General features: G+C 25.1%; 3 protein-coding genes across 8 annotated transcripts; 1 reads left to right on the top strand and 2 right to left on the bottom strand.

Annotated features, from left to right (window-relative positions):
* Positions 1–741: 741 nt before the first annotated feature.
* On the bottom strand, positions 742–6,864 carry LOC112687396 (serine/threonine-protein kinase Nek8-like). 5 transcript variants are annotated; one of them, XM_025560072.1, is made up of 8 exons: positions 6,726–6,864; positions 6,205–6,498; positions 2,058–2,139; positions 1,898–1,988; positions 1,653–1,829; positions 1,428–1,588; positions 1,202–1,352; positions 899–1,123 (listed from the first exon to the last, which is right to left on the bottom strand). In XM_025560072.1, exons 3-8 carry the CDS (start codon positions 2,102–2,104, stop codon positions 899–901), a joined length of 852 nt encoding a protein of 283 aa, XP_025415857.1. In that variant the 5' UTR covers positions 2,105–2,139; positions 6,205–6,498; positions 6,726–6,864. The 5 variants fall into 5 exon arrangements, with proteins under 5 accessions (XP_025415858.1, XP_025415854.1, XP_025415859.1 ...); XM_025560073.1 differs by having other exon boundaries at positions 742–1,123; positions 2,054–2,139; positions 6,205–6,864; XM_025560069.1 differs by having other exon boundaries at positions 742–1,123; positions 6,205–6,864.
* A 68-nt stretch (positions 6,865–6,932) lies between these two features.
* On the bottom strand, positions 6,933–8,262 carry LOC112687395 (probable enoyl-CoA hydratase, mitochondrial). The gene is made up of 4 exons (XM_025560068.1): positions 8,080–8,262; positions 7,551–7,786; positions 7,181–7,472; positions 6,933–7,107 (listed from the first exon to the last, which is right to left on the bottom strand). The coding sequence occupies exons 1-4, from the start codon at positions 8,192–8,194 to the stop codon at positions 7,007–7,009; spliced, it is 744 nt and encodes a 247-aa protein (XP_025415853.1). The 5' UTR covers positions 8,195–8,262; the 3' UTR covers positions 6,933–7,006.
* Positions 8,263–8,562: 300 nt separating this feature from the next.
* LOC112687394 (ADAM 17-like protease) lies at positions 8,563–14,493 on the top strand. 2 transcript variants are annotated; one of them, XM_025560067.1, is made up of 13 exons: positions 8,563–8,725; positions 8,788–8,926; positions 8,984–9,084; positions 9,203–9,324; positions 9,380–9,512; positions 9,573–9,754; positions 10,917–11,111; positions 12,864–13,002; positions 13,064–13,299; positions 13,369–13,577; positions 13,636–13,874; positions 13,968–14,083; positions 14,144–14,493. In XM_025560067.1, exons 1-13 carry the CDS (start codon positions 8,671–8,673, stop codon positions 14,468–14,470), a joined length of 2,193 nt encoding a protein of 730 aa, XP_025415852.1. In that variant the 5' UTR covers positions 8,563–8,670; the 3' UTR covers positions 14,471–14,493. The 2 variants fall into 2 exon arrangements, with proteins under 2 accessions (XP_025415852.1, XP_025415851.1); XM_025560066.1 differs by lacking the exon at positions 12,864–13,002 and adding an exon at positions 11,468–11,615 and having other exon boundaries at positions 8,564–8,725.
* The last annotated feature ends 3,426 nt before the right edge of the window (positions 14,494–17,919 follow it).

Genomic DNA, 17,919 nt, shown 5'->3' with positions numbered 1-17,919 from the left:
TATATCAAATATATCTAACCACATACTATAAATTGGAAAATCCATATTCATATCGATAATACTATGGTTGGATCAACCAGAGTGGCGTATTAGCCGAGGACGAGCGAGAATGGTTCTATTGTACTGTAGTGACAATTAAAAAATAAAACAATAAAGTTCTCACAATATTAATTCTATATTTATCGAAAATAATATACTAAATTTCCACTCAATTATATAGTAAATTATCAACAAAAAGATTATAAAAATACAGATTAAATAAATTTGCTGAATATACTTTGAATTACAGATTGTATTTAAATGCATTGTTTTTATTCAAATTACAGCATGATTTTCAAGGGACCAAGCATTTACTTTGAATTATCGAGTCGACTGTATTTCCTGAATTATATTTAAAAATGAATAATTTTCCTTCCTAATTATAAATACTTGTCTTTTTATTATGAAACAACTAAAATATTTTTATAATTAAAATTATGGATCAATTATTAATCTGCATTAAATTTATAATTATGATACCAATGATACCAAATGCTTATAAATTTCTCATAATGAAAAACTATCAACATAAAGTAATATTATATTAATTACTAATGAACAGTACATAATACAAATTAACAAGTGTATAAATTATTACAAAAAAGTTTATTTTTATTTAACAATTAACATAATATCAATTTAATTTTAACTATATGATAAACAAAAAATTACATCAAAATACACATAGCATTACATTCAAAATTACATAAATTTAACATTTTATAAATCAAAAATTTCACTCCTTAGTTGTTAACTTTAGTGTCATAAAAAAAAAAAAATGTTTAATACATTTAAATGAAATATTAATATTATAATTCAAACTTAAATAACAAAAAATATTTGTGTCAATATACTAGTTTTAATTTAACATTTTCCTACCAGCTTTGAACCAGTGACAATTGCTGTTCAATACATAAGGCAGTATATATGGATGTGAAAGTAAAGCTGATGCATTAGGTCGACTTGTCGGATCACAGCTCAATAATTCATGCATAAGCCTTATTACATCATGGTCATAATATTTCATTTTTTCAGAAGGACTCAAAACTCCTTCCATAATACACGATATTGTAACTGCTAAACTCTAAATATATTTAGTATATATAGTTTAAATTAATATCAAATAGCTAAATAAATTATATGATATTGTTTCAGTATTTACCTGTCCACAGAAAGGATGTTTCATAGTTATTAAATAATATAAGACGCAACCAATTTGCCATATATCACTTTTCAATCTTAAAGATTTCCCGCTACATTGCTCTGGAGGCATATAACTCGGTGTGCAATAATTTTCATAAGCTATTTTGTCACTAATGCACAATTTTATAATTAAAATTATAAATATGCATGAATTTATAATTGTCAACTATAAACGTTTAGTATACCTGGTTAAAATGCGAGAAGCACCAAAGTCCCCAAGTTTTACAACTGTACCTTGACTTCCTGTTAGTAAAATATTCATTGGATTGATATCACGGTGTATAATTTTAATTTTATGGATATAATCTACAGCCATTGTAACTTGACTAATGATATTTAAGACGCACTAAAACAAATGTTACAATTTTAAAATATTAACTTTTAATAAGAGCAAGAAAATTTATTTATACAGTTTGAACAATATGGCTTGAAGTTTGAGCCCATTTGTTGACAAATTGTTCAAGAGTTCCATGAGTGGCATACTCCATAATTATGTAAAAATTCTGACCTTTTTGGAAACTATTATAATATTTGATTATGTTTGGATGATTTAACATTTGAAGAATCTGAGTTTCTTTGACGGCTTCCTATAAGTGTTATAAAAATATTGATGAAACTAACAAAAATATAAATCACAAATGTCTTAGTTGCTTACCTTTACGTTATCTGTTGACATGGATTTAATATATATAGTTTTCATCACAACTAATTTTTTCAAATTAAAATCTCTAACCAATTCAACAACACTACAAGCATTATAAAAATATGTACATTAAAAGAAAAGAAATATAATATATAGGTACAAACACACTTGCCCAAAAGCTCCGCGTCCAAGAACACCAACAACGTCATATGAATCCATAATTAGCAAACGTGTCAAACTAAAAATCTATGAAACTGTAAAATTAAAAGGACTACGGTAATGTATACTTAATCAATCATCAATAAAAAATTATAACAGATAATGAACAGTAAGTAGCAATACAAATAAAAAAAAACCGTAAATTAAATAGAATTAGATAGTATCGATTGCAACAATCCAACGGATTCATTAAACTTCAAATTTTTCCAATACTCGTTATTACATTTAAACCACAGATTAAATTTCTATAACGTCTTTATTTCCATTTTATCTGCAATTAGTATGATTACATGACATTGTGCCGCTATCGTTTAATATTCTTCAATCTTACGTAAAAACCAGAGCTATTGGGTTTTATAAATAGAATGGTTTGAGTTTTGTAACTCACTACTTATAAATCCGGGTCCACACCAAGTCAAAAAATGTTTAGGGTGACCAGATATAAAATACGGTTACCTTTGGGTGTCCACACTACACAATAACATAATTTTCGTTTTGTAAAATTAATTTTTCCTTATACTTGGAAATAATAACAATTATTTTTTTTTTTTTTAATATTAATTTTCTATCATTATATATCATACATTTTAATTTTATGTTATTTACAGTTCCTTCCGGCGTATACTCTTTTATACTTTGAAAGCACTTAATTTCTATAATTGCGCTTTGCCAATTAGTCCATCGGGACTCGCAGCTAAATAATTAAGAGTCGTAAGTATAAATAATCCTGCTGATTCAATTTTAATATTATTTTTTTTCAAAATCTCTTTGGCCATCGGTTCATTTTCAATTCCATACCTATATAATGTGAATAAAATAACATTTAACTATTCAGATTACTTATATACACTATACAGTACACTTGATTACCATTACACTTATCGAGTGGCAGTTTCCTTGAAAAATATCATAGAGTACATTCTTGAAGGTGTTTGCCCAAGAAGTGCTTGCTCTAAGTTTTCACACTTTTCCAAAATTTGAAGCTGATAATTTAAGATATTTAAGACGTGATTTCCTATATTTTAACCATTTAACCATGACATGTATGACATACTAGGCATATTTAAAAAAGCTGCCATTGTATCTTATTGAGTAAATCTTTGTCCTGTGCGCAATTTCAATGAAAAAACTGAAGGTGCTAAAGCCTTTCTTTTTCATATTACTTAATGGTTATTACCCGTACACGTGTACGGTTCAGAACCGAAGAGACGTAGGACAAACTTCCACCACCAATATTTAAATAATAAATTTATATATTTGTACAATAAAAACTCTGATTTTCTATACATAATGAGTAGGGCCCGGAATTGTATGTATTTGCATATTTTTATATATTAAACTAAAAAGTAGCTGAAGTAAGACAGGAATTTGAATCTTAATCTGTGTTGGTATGCGAAATTAAATTTGGTATATTTTTGCATATTTGGAACATTTCAAATTATTTTGCATATTTTAACATTTTTCGAAGTATAATACATATATAGAAAAAAATATTGCGAAGTTATTAATATTATTATTTATTAGTGCATGACCATCGTAAATCCCGTAAATCGTGCAGTTATAGAATTTGATTTTTGTGTTATAATAAGATAAGATAAAGTTTGTTAAAAGTACCAATACGATAGTAACTCTCCAGGTAACTTTAAAAATATTATAAAAATCCACTTGATTTGTTTAAATTGATTTTCGTTTGTGACTTTTTGTTTAGATGAGCGAGTGTTCAAAATACAATTTCATTTCAGTATAACATACAGTTCCATACAGTTCAATAAAATATATAAAATACAGTTGATATATAATATCATATTTTAAAGTATATTTTTTGTTGAATATTGATTATTTAATGAATTGTATGTATTTTAAAATTAAATAAATTTAATAAATAATAAAAATGCATATTTTCGCATATTTTGAGTGCATATTTGAATGATAACCATCGCATAAATGCATACATATTTCGTACGTTTATAGTGCTTATAATTCCAGACCCAAAATAATGAGTACTTAAATGTAAAATGAATACATTTGGGGGTGCTAATTACACCCAAGCCCCCTCCCCAAATTGCGCCTATGCCTGTGTTTATAGTTGCCATTACAATAGCGGTGTTAATAAATAATGAAATATCAGTTGTTTTAGACTCGTTAGAAAAAATATTGGTTTTATTGCATAAATCGCACTTGAAAATAAATTTTAAAAAAATTCATTTTTTTCTTTCATTTATAAGATATAAATTTTGAAATGTACAACTAAAAGGACTGTGCTTAGTATTCTTTTAAAAATTAATTAAGTGTTTAATGTCCACAAATCATCGACCTTGATAATTGTAACTTGCAAAAATAAAAAAATAAAAATATAACTTAGAAGTTGAACGTCTTATACATTTTTAATCACTAAATGATTTGTAAATTTTCTATTTTAATGTTGTCAAAATATGAACTTTTAATGCTTATAAAAAAAAAAAAAATCGTGCCTATACTTTTATATTATTTAAATGCTATTTTAACAATATATCAGGAATATTCTATGGCATTTTTTTTTTTTATGTAATAAATAAAATATTATAGACGTTTATAGAAAAATAAAATAAAAAAATCGAGAACTGAAAAGGTCAGTAAATAGTTCAAAACATTATATAGTGTATATAGAAAATGCTAATATAAATATTCAGTGATAATTTTATGTATCATTGACAGTGGCGTAACCAGAACTTTTAATGCCCGTAGCTAAATAATCCAACAGGCCCTTAGTTTTACAAATTTGAAAAAAGGAGTTATGATGAATTGCCTACAAAATATAACCACCTACAAAATTCTGCCCTTTAAAGTTACAAACGATTAAAAACATGTTTAGTGTAATATTATTTTTATAATTTTAAAAACTTTACATTGAAAACTAAAGTGCAAATAAAATTATAATTTTCAATTTGTTTTTTAATTCTTTCAGCTTCATTTCGTTCATTTAACTTCGAGCTGCAAAGTATACATTTTGTTGAAGCTTTTTGAGTTACAACAAATCTAATTTGAAGCGCAAAAACTGCATCATAACGACCAACTATATATATAACCAGTGCTCAGGACTTTAGCACTTATAATCATTAAAATAAGCGCTTAAAAACATAATTATAAGCACTAAAATAAGAAATTAAAAACTTTAAAATCAAGCAAAAATATTTATTAAAAAAAAAAAAAACTATAAAATTCTAACTAAAAAATCAATTAAAATAAAAATAAATCTTCACTTTCAAGACTTTAAGGATTTCATGGATTTTCTAAGTGATTTTTCTGAAAAATAAAATGTAAACTGTTCTTTCTGTTTTTGATCATTCTGACGTTTGACACTCAGTTCTATTTTCAGCGTTGGAATATCTTTGTAAACCCTACAACAATACTTCAGGCAGCGACAAACTACGTGACAACGTAGATAAGAAGAATTATTTTTAATTCTATCAAAAACGACTTTGCTGGAGAAAACTCAAAATATAAAAAAAACTGGAAATAAGCATTTTTTTTTAAAAATGCTAAAAAAAGCAAAAAAAAGGCACTTTTAAATTTCATAATTGTACTTATAACTTGATATGCACTTCTATATCACTCTGCTACATTTTAAGTCGATCCATAAAAATAAGCAAATGCTTTAATTCCCGAGCCCTGTATATAACTATAATGGTGATTTGTTTTTGAATTTGCTATAATTATTCTTGATGGGCCCTCTAGAGTAGTGGCCCGTGGCCCATTGCCCGTCGTGCCACTTTATCGGTACGCCACTGATCATTGATCGGTTGTTTTAGAGTTTCACCAAAAACTAAAATCGATTTTGCGTACAAATTCCAGTTTTATCTTAATTTTTTTTCATTTTTTCCTGAATGCTTTTGAAAACTGGGAATTTTAAATTTTTACTTCCCAAAAGCACTAACTATCACTTTACCATCAAATAAGATTCTGAAGTTGAAAATCGGAGTATTATTTTGATTACTTATCATATATACAGGTACAAAAAGTATTTAAAAAAAAATTGATAAATTATGATATATAGGTAAGAAAACTTGTCTTTGAAAAAAATGTTTAATATTCGATTTCAAGTATACACATTATTTACTTACTCAAAGTTACTCCACTTGTGTACAGTGTGTGTTAGTCCAATTTGTATTTTCCACTAGCAATTTATACTTCGAATCAAGTACAATGTCGAAAGGAGATAATATACTACAACCCATTTCTGCATCATCGATTTTTATTTTAAATAATAACAGAAAAATTGAATCAATAGTTCAAAATTTGTGAATATAAAATGAAAAATAAAATAAAAAATATATTACGAATAATTGAATGCTACTTTGTTGTAAATCGTCGTTATTTTGATCTTCATCTGGGATAGTCATACTATCGATGTTCTTCTATGAAATAATATAAACAAAAATAAAATATGAAATTGGTAATGATTACGGTCAGGGAGTTATTTACGCATTTGCATGTTTTGTTCTGGGTGCATCAAAAAGTTGCTGGTTGAGATAACAATTTGAATCACAATCAAACAAGTTCAAAAATGAAATTTTAGTGTTCATATTTTTGTATATTTTGAAATTTCTTTGTAATTTTATTTAAATATGTAGCAAATACTTACACAAACATAAATTTATGGAGACGAAGTCGATCAACTCTATCGCCACTCCCTCGAATACTGACTAAACCATTTATTTTAATCCACCAAATCAATATCATATAAGTAAATAATCTAAATTATTTTTTGATGTTTTCATGATTAATAATGTTGATAATTAAACGATACATAATATAACTTAATATAGAATGTAAGTAATAAAAAATAATATTTTTAAAAACTCAAATGATCAAATATATTAACATATTAAAGCACTTCTTTAGTGTTATTTCTATACACAACAATTATTTTATTGATGTTTTATGTATTATACTTCTGTCATAGGACATAGCTAGTTGAGGAAATTTACCAATGTTAAATGCCATGTTCACTGCTTGACCAACACCTGTTGTAAGTTATGTTCATATTAAACATTATTAAAATTAATAATTTAGGTACACAATTTTAAATATTCATACTAGATCCACAAGCAACTATTCGATTTGCAAGACCACATTCAAATGCTTCTTTAGAATACAAATCTCTACCGGTTAATACTAAATCCATTGCTCTTGAATACCCAACAGTGGATATAAGTCTTTTGAGAAATGTTTTAGACTTAGGAGCGTCTGATTTTCTATTGACAGCTATGACAGCATTTTCTTCTACAATTCGTATATCACACCATAAACATAAATCAAAGCCAACATCATAGGAAAATCCAGAAACAGCAGCTATTATAGGTTTTTGACAATAGGATTGTAGAAAATTCTAATAAATTAAATAATTAAATAAATTAAAAGTTTATTAAATACAATACAGTTTTTGATAAAAAATGTTTATTAATACATTCCATATTTCTGGTGCTTTAACCAACTCAGATTCCATTCCACCACAGAATGAGCCTCCTTCTCCATATATGATAGCTACCTTAGATGAACAATCATTCTCGAATTCTGAAATAGCTTTTCTTAAATCACTTACAGTTTTTATATTTAAACGATTTTTTTCATCAGGTCTATTTAATGATATTAAAGTAGTATGTTGGTGTTTAAATGTTTTAATATTAGAATTGATAGTTTGATCTGAAACAATAAATATGAAAGTAAATATAATATTTAAGTATATTAAAGACAGAATAAAAAAAAATAATATTTAATTTCATATTATATGTTAAATAAAAGATTTTTATTGGATACATCATTACAACATACATACTATTAATATATATTCCAAACAAGATTAAACTTGATTTTTAATAAATATTAAGAATTGTGTTGATACACTTAAAAAACTACACAATTATTTAGTTAATTAATATTTTTTAAATTATATTATTTAATAAATGAATTCCATCAATAGAGCATTAAATTTTTACCATAGTGTTCAGGAATAACAGTAGACAAAAATGATTTATTACACTTCGTCGGTACATCAAATTTAAAGTACCTGGTAGAATGAATAAATGTTTTATTTTTTATTAAAAACGCCATACTTATCTACAAATCGGCATGCAAGTCGAGAGTATTTAAAAAACTTTAACTAACAATATTTGTAAACAGTTGTCAATCGTTATCACTCAACAGCTGATTTATACTATCTACAACCGTGATTTTGTGATTTCATTCTGCGATAACAATGTTGTGCCACCATATTGAAAAAATTTAGTTTTCCACCAGATTTCAATTCCTGATTGTATTTAATATTTATATATGTAGTTGTACTACAATGCCCACTAGTTTTGGCGATTCATTATTAAAAAATATTTTATATTACGCTTTAAGTAAATTGATTATTTAATTTATTTAAAAATACATACAATTGTATTTTACATAGTTATTATGTAACAATTATAAAAAAAAAACAATTATATTATACCAGAATATTTACTCTGTTATTACTCTTTACTTACTGTTATAATAATGTAAAAGTATCTAAGTAACAATACTTAAGTGTTAATTCTTTTACCATGAAAAAGCTCATTACAATTTTTCTTCTGTTATTTATAGCAAGAAAAGTTAAAAGTATGATATAATTTTTGTACACATTAAATATTACTCATTTTAATAATCAAAATTATTCTTAGGTTCCATTTATAAAAACCTTGTACGTTTTGAAACGTTACATGCTTCAGATTTTTCTCATAAGATAGTGAAACGTGGAGTCTTTGATAGTCCACATCCATTGAACAAAGTAAATGAAGTATCATTTACTACATTAGGAAAGTAATAATTAATGTATAACTTAAATTTATTAGGAACTAAATTTGAAATTTTTTTTAGAGACTTTCGATTAATTTTAACACCTAAAAAAGGACTTTTACATCATCAGTTTGAAGCTACAAGTATAGATGCTGAAGGAAATGAAACTCCTATAGCCGTTGGTATGTTTTATACCTAACTATAACAAAAATGATTTTGATCAATAGTTAGTTACATTTTTATAGCTTAAACATTTTTGATAAACATATTTAATTTTTTTGTAATTTTTGTGTAATTAAGATCATGAAAACTTTTATGATGGTCGAGTATTTGGAGAAAAAACATCACATGCTAGTGTACATTTAGATGAAGGAGTAATGACAGCCATTATTGATGTTCCTGGTGAAACTTATCATATAGAAGTAAATATAAAAGCCATATAGTTATATATTTGTTCTAATTTAATTTTTAATATAGCCATCATGGAGACACTTGCCTGATAAAGATAACAAAACAATGGTAACTTATAAGGCATCAGATGTTCGTTTAAGTTGGGAAAATTCTAACTTAAATCAACATAAACCATGTGCTTATGTAAAAGAAGATGCAGGTTTGTGTTGTTAATTGTTTTCTTCTGAATTTGTTTAAATTAATATTAAAACATTTTCAGAAGTGGAAACTGTAGAAGAAGATGATTATTTAAATACATTTACACGATCTAAACGTGATGCTGATTCATATGATTATATGACAACACCAACAAGAACACGTTGCCCATTGCTTTTAGTTGCTGATTATAGGTTTTTTAGAGAAATGGGTGGAGGTGATACAAAAACGACTATTAACTACTTAGTAAGTATAGTAGAACCAAAATAAATCAAATTTTTGATTATATGAAGGAATGCCTTAGCCGGTGCATTTCAATATATGATATATGTAAAACATTTTCTTGATAATTGAATTTCCCTAATTCAAATTTTTTTTAACCATTAACGAAAATTATTGAAATAATATAATTAGTGTATGTATAAAAAGTATTTATTCATAAATAACAATAATATAGAAATGCCTAATGACTCAATTGAGAAGGAGTCAAATATTATTCACATTATGTGAAATTGCTTTACCTTTAAATACTCTTGTTCAGGTATTAATTTATTAGTAATACATAAATATATTTGTGATTATCTAGAAGTTCCAGACAAGACTTTTATAAATTAAATAATTTTTTGAAAATTTTAACATATACATATGTACATTATACATGGTATAAGTAAATAAATAAAATTATAAAATTAAGTTTTTGTGTTGTATATTAAAATATTCCCAATAAATTTTTTTTCCTCGAACCGATTCGAGTTATCAAAGCTTTCTGTAAGTCACATTTTCGAAAACGAACATTTTTTTTGGTTTCCTGGATCGATTTGAGTTATCGAGATTCCACTGTACTTTCCACAAAATTATTTAATACTTTGAGAAATATTAAATTAAATTTAATGTAATCATTTTATTTCAAATTTTTAATTATAAACTCCCTTAATAGAAGTATATAGTTTTAATAACTACATAATGCTTAAATTTTATTATTAACTTTTTTCATATGTTTTTTAACTTATCTGTATTATTATATTTATAAATTAAGCAAATATTTGTTTTATTATTAGTCTTATATGTCTTTAATTTGAATTATATTTAAAATATATTAGTACGGTAGTTGAAGTAATTAATCAGTATCTATTTTTTTTTATTATATTCAGCAGTAATATTTATTAAGAAAATATATTTTTAAATTTTATTTCATTTTATATTATTAAAATATAAATCCTAATTTTTTGTATTATATGCCCGATATGTGTAAGATTCATAAACTTAAAACAATGTAAAATCATTTAATTTACATTAGATTTTTACAAATTTAAAATGTACAAATCACCGCGAGATATTCTGTTATTGAATTAATAAATCATATATTAAAAAATTTAAAAAACCATAATTTTTATTTTATTTTTTTCAGATCAGCCTTATTGATCGTGTTCATAAAATTTACAATGATACTCTATGGTTAGAACGACAAGAATCTGATGGATTTCGCGGTATGGGATTTGTGATTAAAAAAATAACAGTTCATAGTGATCCAACTAAAGTACGAAGTTCAGAAGATCATTATAACATGGTTAGAGAAAAATGGGATGTCCGATCACTTCTTGAGGTATTTTTATTTTAGATGATCTTTTTTATATTTTATGTTCTATGTATTTCCAAATTAATTTTTTTCATCCTACATATTTTACTGTTGTATTTGCCCTCTATGATTCTACTTTTCTACTGTTTATCCTAACTTCTGTATCTTTTTTCTTTTTATTAGTGTATTTCATTCTCAATTACCTCTTTTATATTTACTCCTAATTGTATCTAGTCCACTAATTTTACAAATCTAGCTTAAAATTTTAGTTTCCACTAATTTTATTTGCTACTTAATATTAATACAAAATATAAAATTACACAATTATTTAAAATGAATCCTATTGTAATTTTACAATTTATCTATTATTAAAAAAAAATTAGGAATTTTCTAAATCAAAAGACGTGTCCCAGTATTGTCTAGCACATCTGTTTACACATCAAACATTCAGATCTTCAAAAACTTCAGTATTGGGTCTTGCCTATATATCCTCTCCAAGAAGTTATACAGCTGGTGGCATATGTAGTCCTGGTGAATATTTTGTTTATGGCATTTTTTTACTGGTGAAAATAATTAACAGCACACAGGAATGGTTTCACTAATTAGTATCTTTTATGCTTTTCATACTAACATCTATAATAGTATAATATTATTATTAAAAATTGGTTTTATAGTCTATATAATCTTATGTTGACTGTTATATTAATTAATAAATACATGTCACACATTTTTATATTATAGGTACCTAATTTATTAGATTATGAATTAATTTAAGTTTTAATAACACTAATTTTTTCAAGTGATAAAATGATAATTATTCATAAAATTAAATTATTTACTGTGTTAGATTTTGCCCTTAATTACTTTAATAATGTTTATAGAAATGAGTTATAACACAGCTATAATAAAATGGACCTCAGTATCTAATAATATATTTTATCTGGCGTACTAAAAATATTTGCTTTTTTTTATTTTTGTTATTACTATACTCTTTTAAAGTTAAGAGAACTCCAGGAAATAAACAAAATCATGTTGTGTCCAAACATTCTTTCCCCACTATTGGCAGTGCTGCAGAGTCTGATTAAATATTTTGAGATCCCTTAGAAAGAAAAAAAATGGTAAAATATAATTTTACACTGTATTTTTTTTTTAATATTATATTTCGCTTATAATTATTTTATGCTAAGTTGTATGAAAAAAAAAAAGGCTTGTAAAAATGTTTAACTTCCTAATAACAGAAATTATAGACATTTCCCTATCCTGCCTAATGGTAAATATGACCCTGCAGTGCCCATAGTTCAATCCCACAGTTGAACATGTTCTATATGGATCAGTGTTCTCTTGACTTGAATAGAGTATAAATAGTGTAAGTAATATTTTATTATAATATTAAATTAACTAATATGTAATATTTATGATAATTTAATTAAAATACATTGTTTTATGTTTAATGCATAGTTTTATTTTTTAAATTAAAGCCAATTGGCTATTTTTGCTTTTGAATATTTTTCATCTTAAAATGTTATTTAATTATAAGAATAAAATAATTTAAAATTGTAATTATATAACTTTTTACAATTTCTATTTTTTATTTAACAAACATATATTTGATTTTTCTTTGTATGATATTAATATTTTATTTTTATTAAAAATAAATAGAAATATTTACTTAGTTAATAATCATCATACTCACTTGCTAACTGTATATGCTTCTTTAACAAAATTAATTTTAAAAATAAATTATAAGTTACTATATGTTGCTTGCTTTTATGGTGGCAGGTATTTAGCCGTGAATATAGCCATAAAGATTTCTGTTTGGCCCATTTATTTACTGACCTGAAATTTGAAGGTGGTATACTTGGGCTTGCTTATGTGGGTTCTCCTAGACGCAATTCAGTTGGTGGAATTTGTACACCAGGTGATGGTTATTTATCAAAAATGTACCATACATTTTTTTAAATAAAAATTTAATTCCACAGAGTATTTTAAAAATGGATATACATTATACCTTAATTCTGGCTTAAGTTCAAGTCGCAATCATTATGGTCAGAGAGTAATTACTCGAGAAGCAGATTTAGTTACTGCTCATGAATTTGGTCATAATTGGGGATCTGAACATGATCCAGATATAACTGAATGTAGTCCGACTGCTAGTCAGGGTGGATCTTTTCTTATGTATACTTATAGTGTCAGTGGATATGATATTAACAACAAAGTAAGAGTTAATTAATTAAATTAAGTTAATTCAACCATTATTTTAATAACTTTATTTTTATTATTTTAGAGATTCTCTCCTTGTAGCTTACGGTCTATACGTAAAGTATTACAAGCTAAATCAGCACGTTGTTTTTCTGAACCTGAGGAATCATTTTGTGGTAATCTTAGAGTTGAAGGCAATGAAGAATGTGATGCTGGCCTTTTAGGGACTGAAGATAATGATTCATGTTGTGACAAAAACTGTAAACTCAGAAGAGCTCAAGGGGCTCGATGCAGGTAATATAACGTAATAAAATAATTTTTTTGAATCACTCACGAAATTTAATTTTGCTAGTGATAAAAATTCACCATGTTGTCAAAATTGCCAGTTTATGGCATCCGGAGTAAAATGTCGTGAAGGACAATTTTCTACTTGTGAGCAAGAATCACGCTGTACTGGTACAGGAGCTGAATGTCCAAAAAGTCCTCCTATGCCAGATGGTACAGGATGCCTTGAGAAAGGAAAATGTCGTTCAGGAAAATGTATACCTTTTTGTGAGACCCAAGGACTACAAAGTTGTATGTGTGATACTAGTAAGTTTAAAATAAGCCATGATAATTTCTATTTTTATTTTTATTTTATTTAAATCTTGATACTATTATTAATCACTATTCATAATTTTATAGTATTGCAATCATGCAGACGTTGTTGTCGTATAAATCTCAACGATACATGTTACCCAGTTGATCCACCAGATGTTTTACCTGATGGAACCCCGTGCATTCAAGGATTTTGCAACAAAGTATTATTTATAATTTAATTATTTTGAAAATATGCAAAATTATGTTTTTTTTTATCATAGGGTGTTTGTGAAAAAACTATTCAAGATGTTGTAGAACGTTTCTGGGACATTATTGAAGAAATCAACATCAATAAAATGTTAAGATTTTTAAAAGATAACATTGTAGGCACAGTTATATTAATTACTGGTTTGATATGGGTGCCAGCTTCTTGTATAATTAATTGGTTAGATCATAAGCGTGCAAAAGAAGCTCGAGAAAGAAGGAAATGGGAAGATCAAGATGATCTTGTGCAAATGTCAAATGATGCAAGACCAAAAAAAGTGATTTACATTAAAGTGCCAACAAATCAAACGGAAATGTTAATGATGAACAAATCTAATAATTAATAAATAATAACTTATTAATGTTATTAATTAATTTATTCAACATTCCTAAAAAGAAGGAAACAATTTCTTTTCATTTTATTAAGTTACCTCTCATTGTTTTATTATCATGTTATTATTTTTCTAAAATTTAAATTTTGAATTATTTTAATTATATTAAAAACCTTAGTTTTTTAAATGCTAGTCACTCAACAATAAAAGTTTGAATAAGAATTTAACATATAACTTTATTTTTCCTTTATTGAATTCCAATAAATCAATTGATGTTGTATCATAAATCATAATCATAAGCTATACAACAGATAATTAATATATTTTTAATCTTGAATCCTTTTTTAAGTTCATCCTTCCAGCTATTATATTTCTTTCTTCTTTCAGTGCATCTACTTTTTTTAATATTATCTCTATTAGTACTTGAGATTGGATTTTGATAGATCCATCTTATCATATCCAGTACATCCTTTTCTCTCTTATCCTCATAATTTGTTCGTTTATCTATTGTGTTTCATTTATATGTCAAATCCTTTTATTTAGTTAATTTTATTTTAGTACTTTTGACAATCTTTTGATTTTTCTAATTTAGTACCTACATTTTTTAAGAGCCACTAGTTTACATTATTAGGTTTGATGATTCATGAGGCTTTTGTTTTATTTCTTAAAATGTGCGCACCTCTCATCTAATTAACCTCCATAGTATTAAAATTACTTAGGTTTTCACAGTAAAAAATAATCCTTTAAACAACAATCAAAAATAATGCACTCATCAGTCATAATTAAAGCAAGGACTTTCATATTTTTTCTGGTTAATTTTATCGTATGCTTGGTAAGTACAAAATACATTTCATAATGTTTATGATGAAATATTCAAAGTTTTTTGTACATATTTTTGCATATTTAGACATTTTTTGGTTTAAGGGGCATATTTTTGATTATAAGGGCATATTTTAAACTTTTAGTGCATATTTTGATAGTTTATTGAAAATCAAGCGCTTTAGTGAATATTATTCATGAATCAAGGTCAACAATATATTATAAACTTACAAAAGATGATAGAGATGAATTTTATCTTGAAATAATAATAATGGTCAGTATTAATTATATCTATTTTTGTATTTTCGTAATACAAATCGAATAGTAGGTAAGTGGTAAAAAACGATAGTATCAAGTATCTATAGTCAGTGGGTAGATTAGATTAGTTCTAGAAAATTCACCGCGTGTGTGTTTAATTTTTTTAAAACGTTTGTGTATTTAATAATTCAGTGCAATTCTAATTTAGTTGAAAATAATTCAACAACTAGGTTTAAAATACCTTTTTTGTTTTATTAGATGCAGAATAATAATTAAGAAGATTGGGATCCAACATTCAAAAAAGATTCCAAATCAATTTAATAAAATAAATTTAGTTAAAACTTATAGTGATTAATAATAAAATTAATTTTTTTAAGAGCATATTTAACCACATATTTTTAATTTTTTGATGCATAAGAGCATATTTTTAAATGCATATTTGATAATTTTTTAGTGCATGAAAGTCCTTGCTCTAGTTATAATATATCAATGGTTACTATTTTGTTAGTTAGAAAACAAATAACACAACCATTCAGTTGTTTACATTACACCAAAAAGTATAGATAAAGAAACCTCCCAAAATAGATTTAAATAATAAAGATGAAATGGGAATGAAAACATTTCATCATAGCAAAAATAAAGAAAATAATTTCCTGTAAATGATACAACAGATATGTCACAGAATATGAGTTAGTGGTTACATTTATTAAATAATTATTCAATTACTTATTAATATATTCATCTAATAGATTGAATTTACTCTATTTCAATATCCAGTAGTTATTTTTCAATTAAATTTTATTATTAAAATTTTAAATATATCATAGAATTAGTTCTTGAATGATTAAATTTAATTTGTGCTAATAACATACATTGATCAATGCTTCATATATGTTTTATATTATATTTCATCTATACTGAGCTTAATACATTTATAATAGATTATAAGAATGTGTCCATTGGAATGTTGTATTGATAAAAGAGAATAACATGATATTGTAAAATAAGTAAATATAATTGTATTATTTAAAAATTAAAATATTACAATAATGTCTTGAAGTACCTACTAAAATGCTTAATGATTTTGGTTCTTCAAACAAAATAAAAAAATGTTTAACAGCAATGTCTCCAACATGTTTACTAAACATTCAGGTAGGTAATTGTAACAACTTACCTACCATTTTATACATATCTTAAAAATTAATAACTTTAAAAACATATATGATAGAGCTATATATTGTATTATAGTTATATAATGGTAAAATTGGTACATTTCTAGGGAAACAGGAACTTTGATTAAAAGTTAGTTCTTGAGCGCGTGAGCTGTAATATAAGAATTAAGAAGTATATGGGCATATGGATTAAATATAAGTAAATGTATTTATTATTTAATCTAAGATGGGTGATATTGCCGATATTATATTAATAATATTAACTTTTCTGAGACTAATAGTCGCAGTATACTACTCCATCTCTTGAGCGCTGTAAATGTTTCACTTTTACTGTAATAAACTCATAATACTTAAACTTAATTTTAATTTCTTTTTTTATAAATAATATTAACAGTAAATAGTAAGAAATAAAAAAGAAATAATAGTGTAATAACATAATTCATACTCAGAGTATTATAAAAACAATGAATTTAACTAACATATGAATATAAAAAAAAATCAAAAATACACAAAACAATATTTAATACTTTATCTAAATTATACAAATAGCAATACACTATTAGATAATAGATATAAAGAATATTACCATAATATTGATAACAAGTCATTAATTTTATGTAAATTATGTAGTCAATATCAAACAACTTGGTAGAAAATCCAAGTACATTTGTATTGATCTATTTTTAAAGCTAGGATTAACCCAAGTTTACTTATTTGCTGTTTAAACATGCATCTGCACAGGCATATAAATAAACTAGAGTAGAAAATTATAACAAATTGAAAACATAATATGTTGTAAAAAGGACGGTATAGCACTTACAATTGTTACCAAGAATTTGGTATGAAATGCGTGTAAAAATATAACTTAGAACCAAACTAACAAATAATGTGCGGGTAAAAAAAAAAAATACATTAATACATACAAACATATTTTTTACATATACAATTTAAGCAAAAAATTAAAATTAAAACTAATATATATATAAATGTAATTACAAATACTTTGTTAAGTAGATTATGTGTAAAAATATTTTAAAAAATAATACTTCAGTCTGTAATTGAATAACCTAATTTGATATTATAGCAGTTTGGTTAAAAACGTCTGTGCTTTTATACATCTTAATACTAGATTAATAATAATATATATTAAATACATTAATGTAATTTAAAATATAATTATAACATGATGATTTATAAACAATATTAAATATT

This window comes from Sipha flava, unplaced genomic scaffold, assembly GCF_003268045.1.
Source record: "Sipha flava isolate LNK unplaced genomic scaffold, YSA_version1 34_pilon_pilon, whole genome shotgun sequence".
NCBI classification, from domain to species: domain Eukaryota; kingdom Metazoa; phylum Arthropoda; class Insecta; order Hemiptera; family Aphididae; genus Sipha; species Sipha flava.
Note: the sequence above shows the minus strand (reverse complement) of the source record. Positions and strands in the feature narration are given on the sequence as shown.

Excerpts from the sequence above, each read along its gene's own strand:
- LOC112687396 (XM_025560069.1), bottom strand. The coding sequence starts at position 2,104 with ATGGATTCATATGACGTTGTTGGTGTTCTTGGACGCGGAGCTTTTGG. Across the intron at positions 1,589-1,652 it reads CAAGCCATATTGTTCAAACT|TGCGTCTTAAATATCATTAG; the intron begins GTATAAATAAAT and ends CATTTGTTTTAG. Across the intron at positions 1,353-1,427 it reads GCTTCTCGCATTTTAACCAG|TGACAAAATAGCTTATGAAA; the intron begins GTATACTAAACG and ends ATTGTGCATTAG.
- LOC112687395 (XM_025560068.1), bottom strand. The coding sequence starts at position 8,194 with ATGGCGTTTTTAATAAAAAATAAAACATTTATTCATTCTACCAGGTAC. Across the intron at positions 7,787-8,079 it reads TGTTATTCCTGAACACTATG|ATCAAACTATCAATTCTAAT; the intron begins GTAAAAATTTAA and ends TTATTGTTTCAG. Across the intron at positions 7,108-7,180 it reads AATAGTTGCTTGTGGATCTA|GTGTTGGTCAAGCAGTGAAC; the intron begins GTATGAATATTT and ends AACTTACAACAG.
- LOC112687394 (XM_025560066.1), top strand. The coding sequence starts at position 8,671 with ATGAAAAAGCTCATTACAATTTTTCTTCTGTTATTTATAGCAAGAAAA. Across the intron at positions 9,755-10,916 it reads AAACGACTATTAACTACTTA|ATCAGCCTTATTGATCGTGT; the intron begins GTAAGTATAGTA and ends TATTTTTTTCAG. Across the intron at positions 13,578-13,635 it reads GCTCAAGGGGCTCGATGCAG|TGATAAAAATTCACCATGTT; the intron begins GTAATATAACGT and ends TAATTTTGCTAG.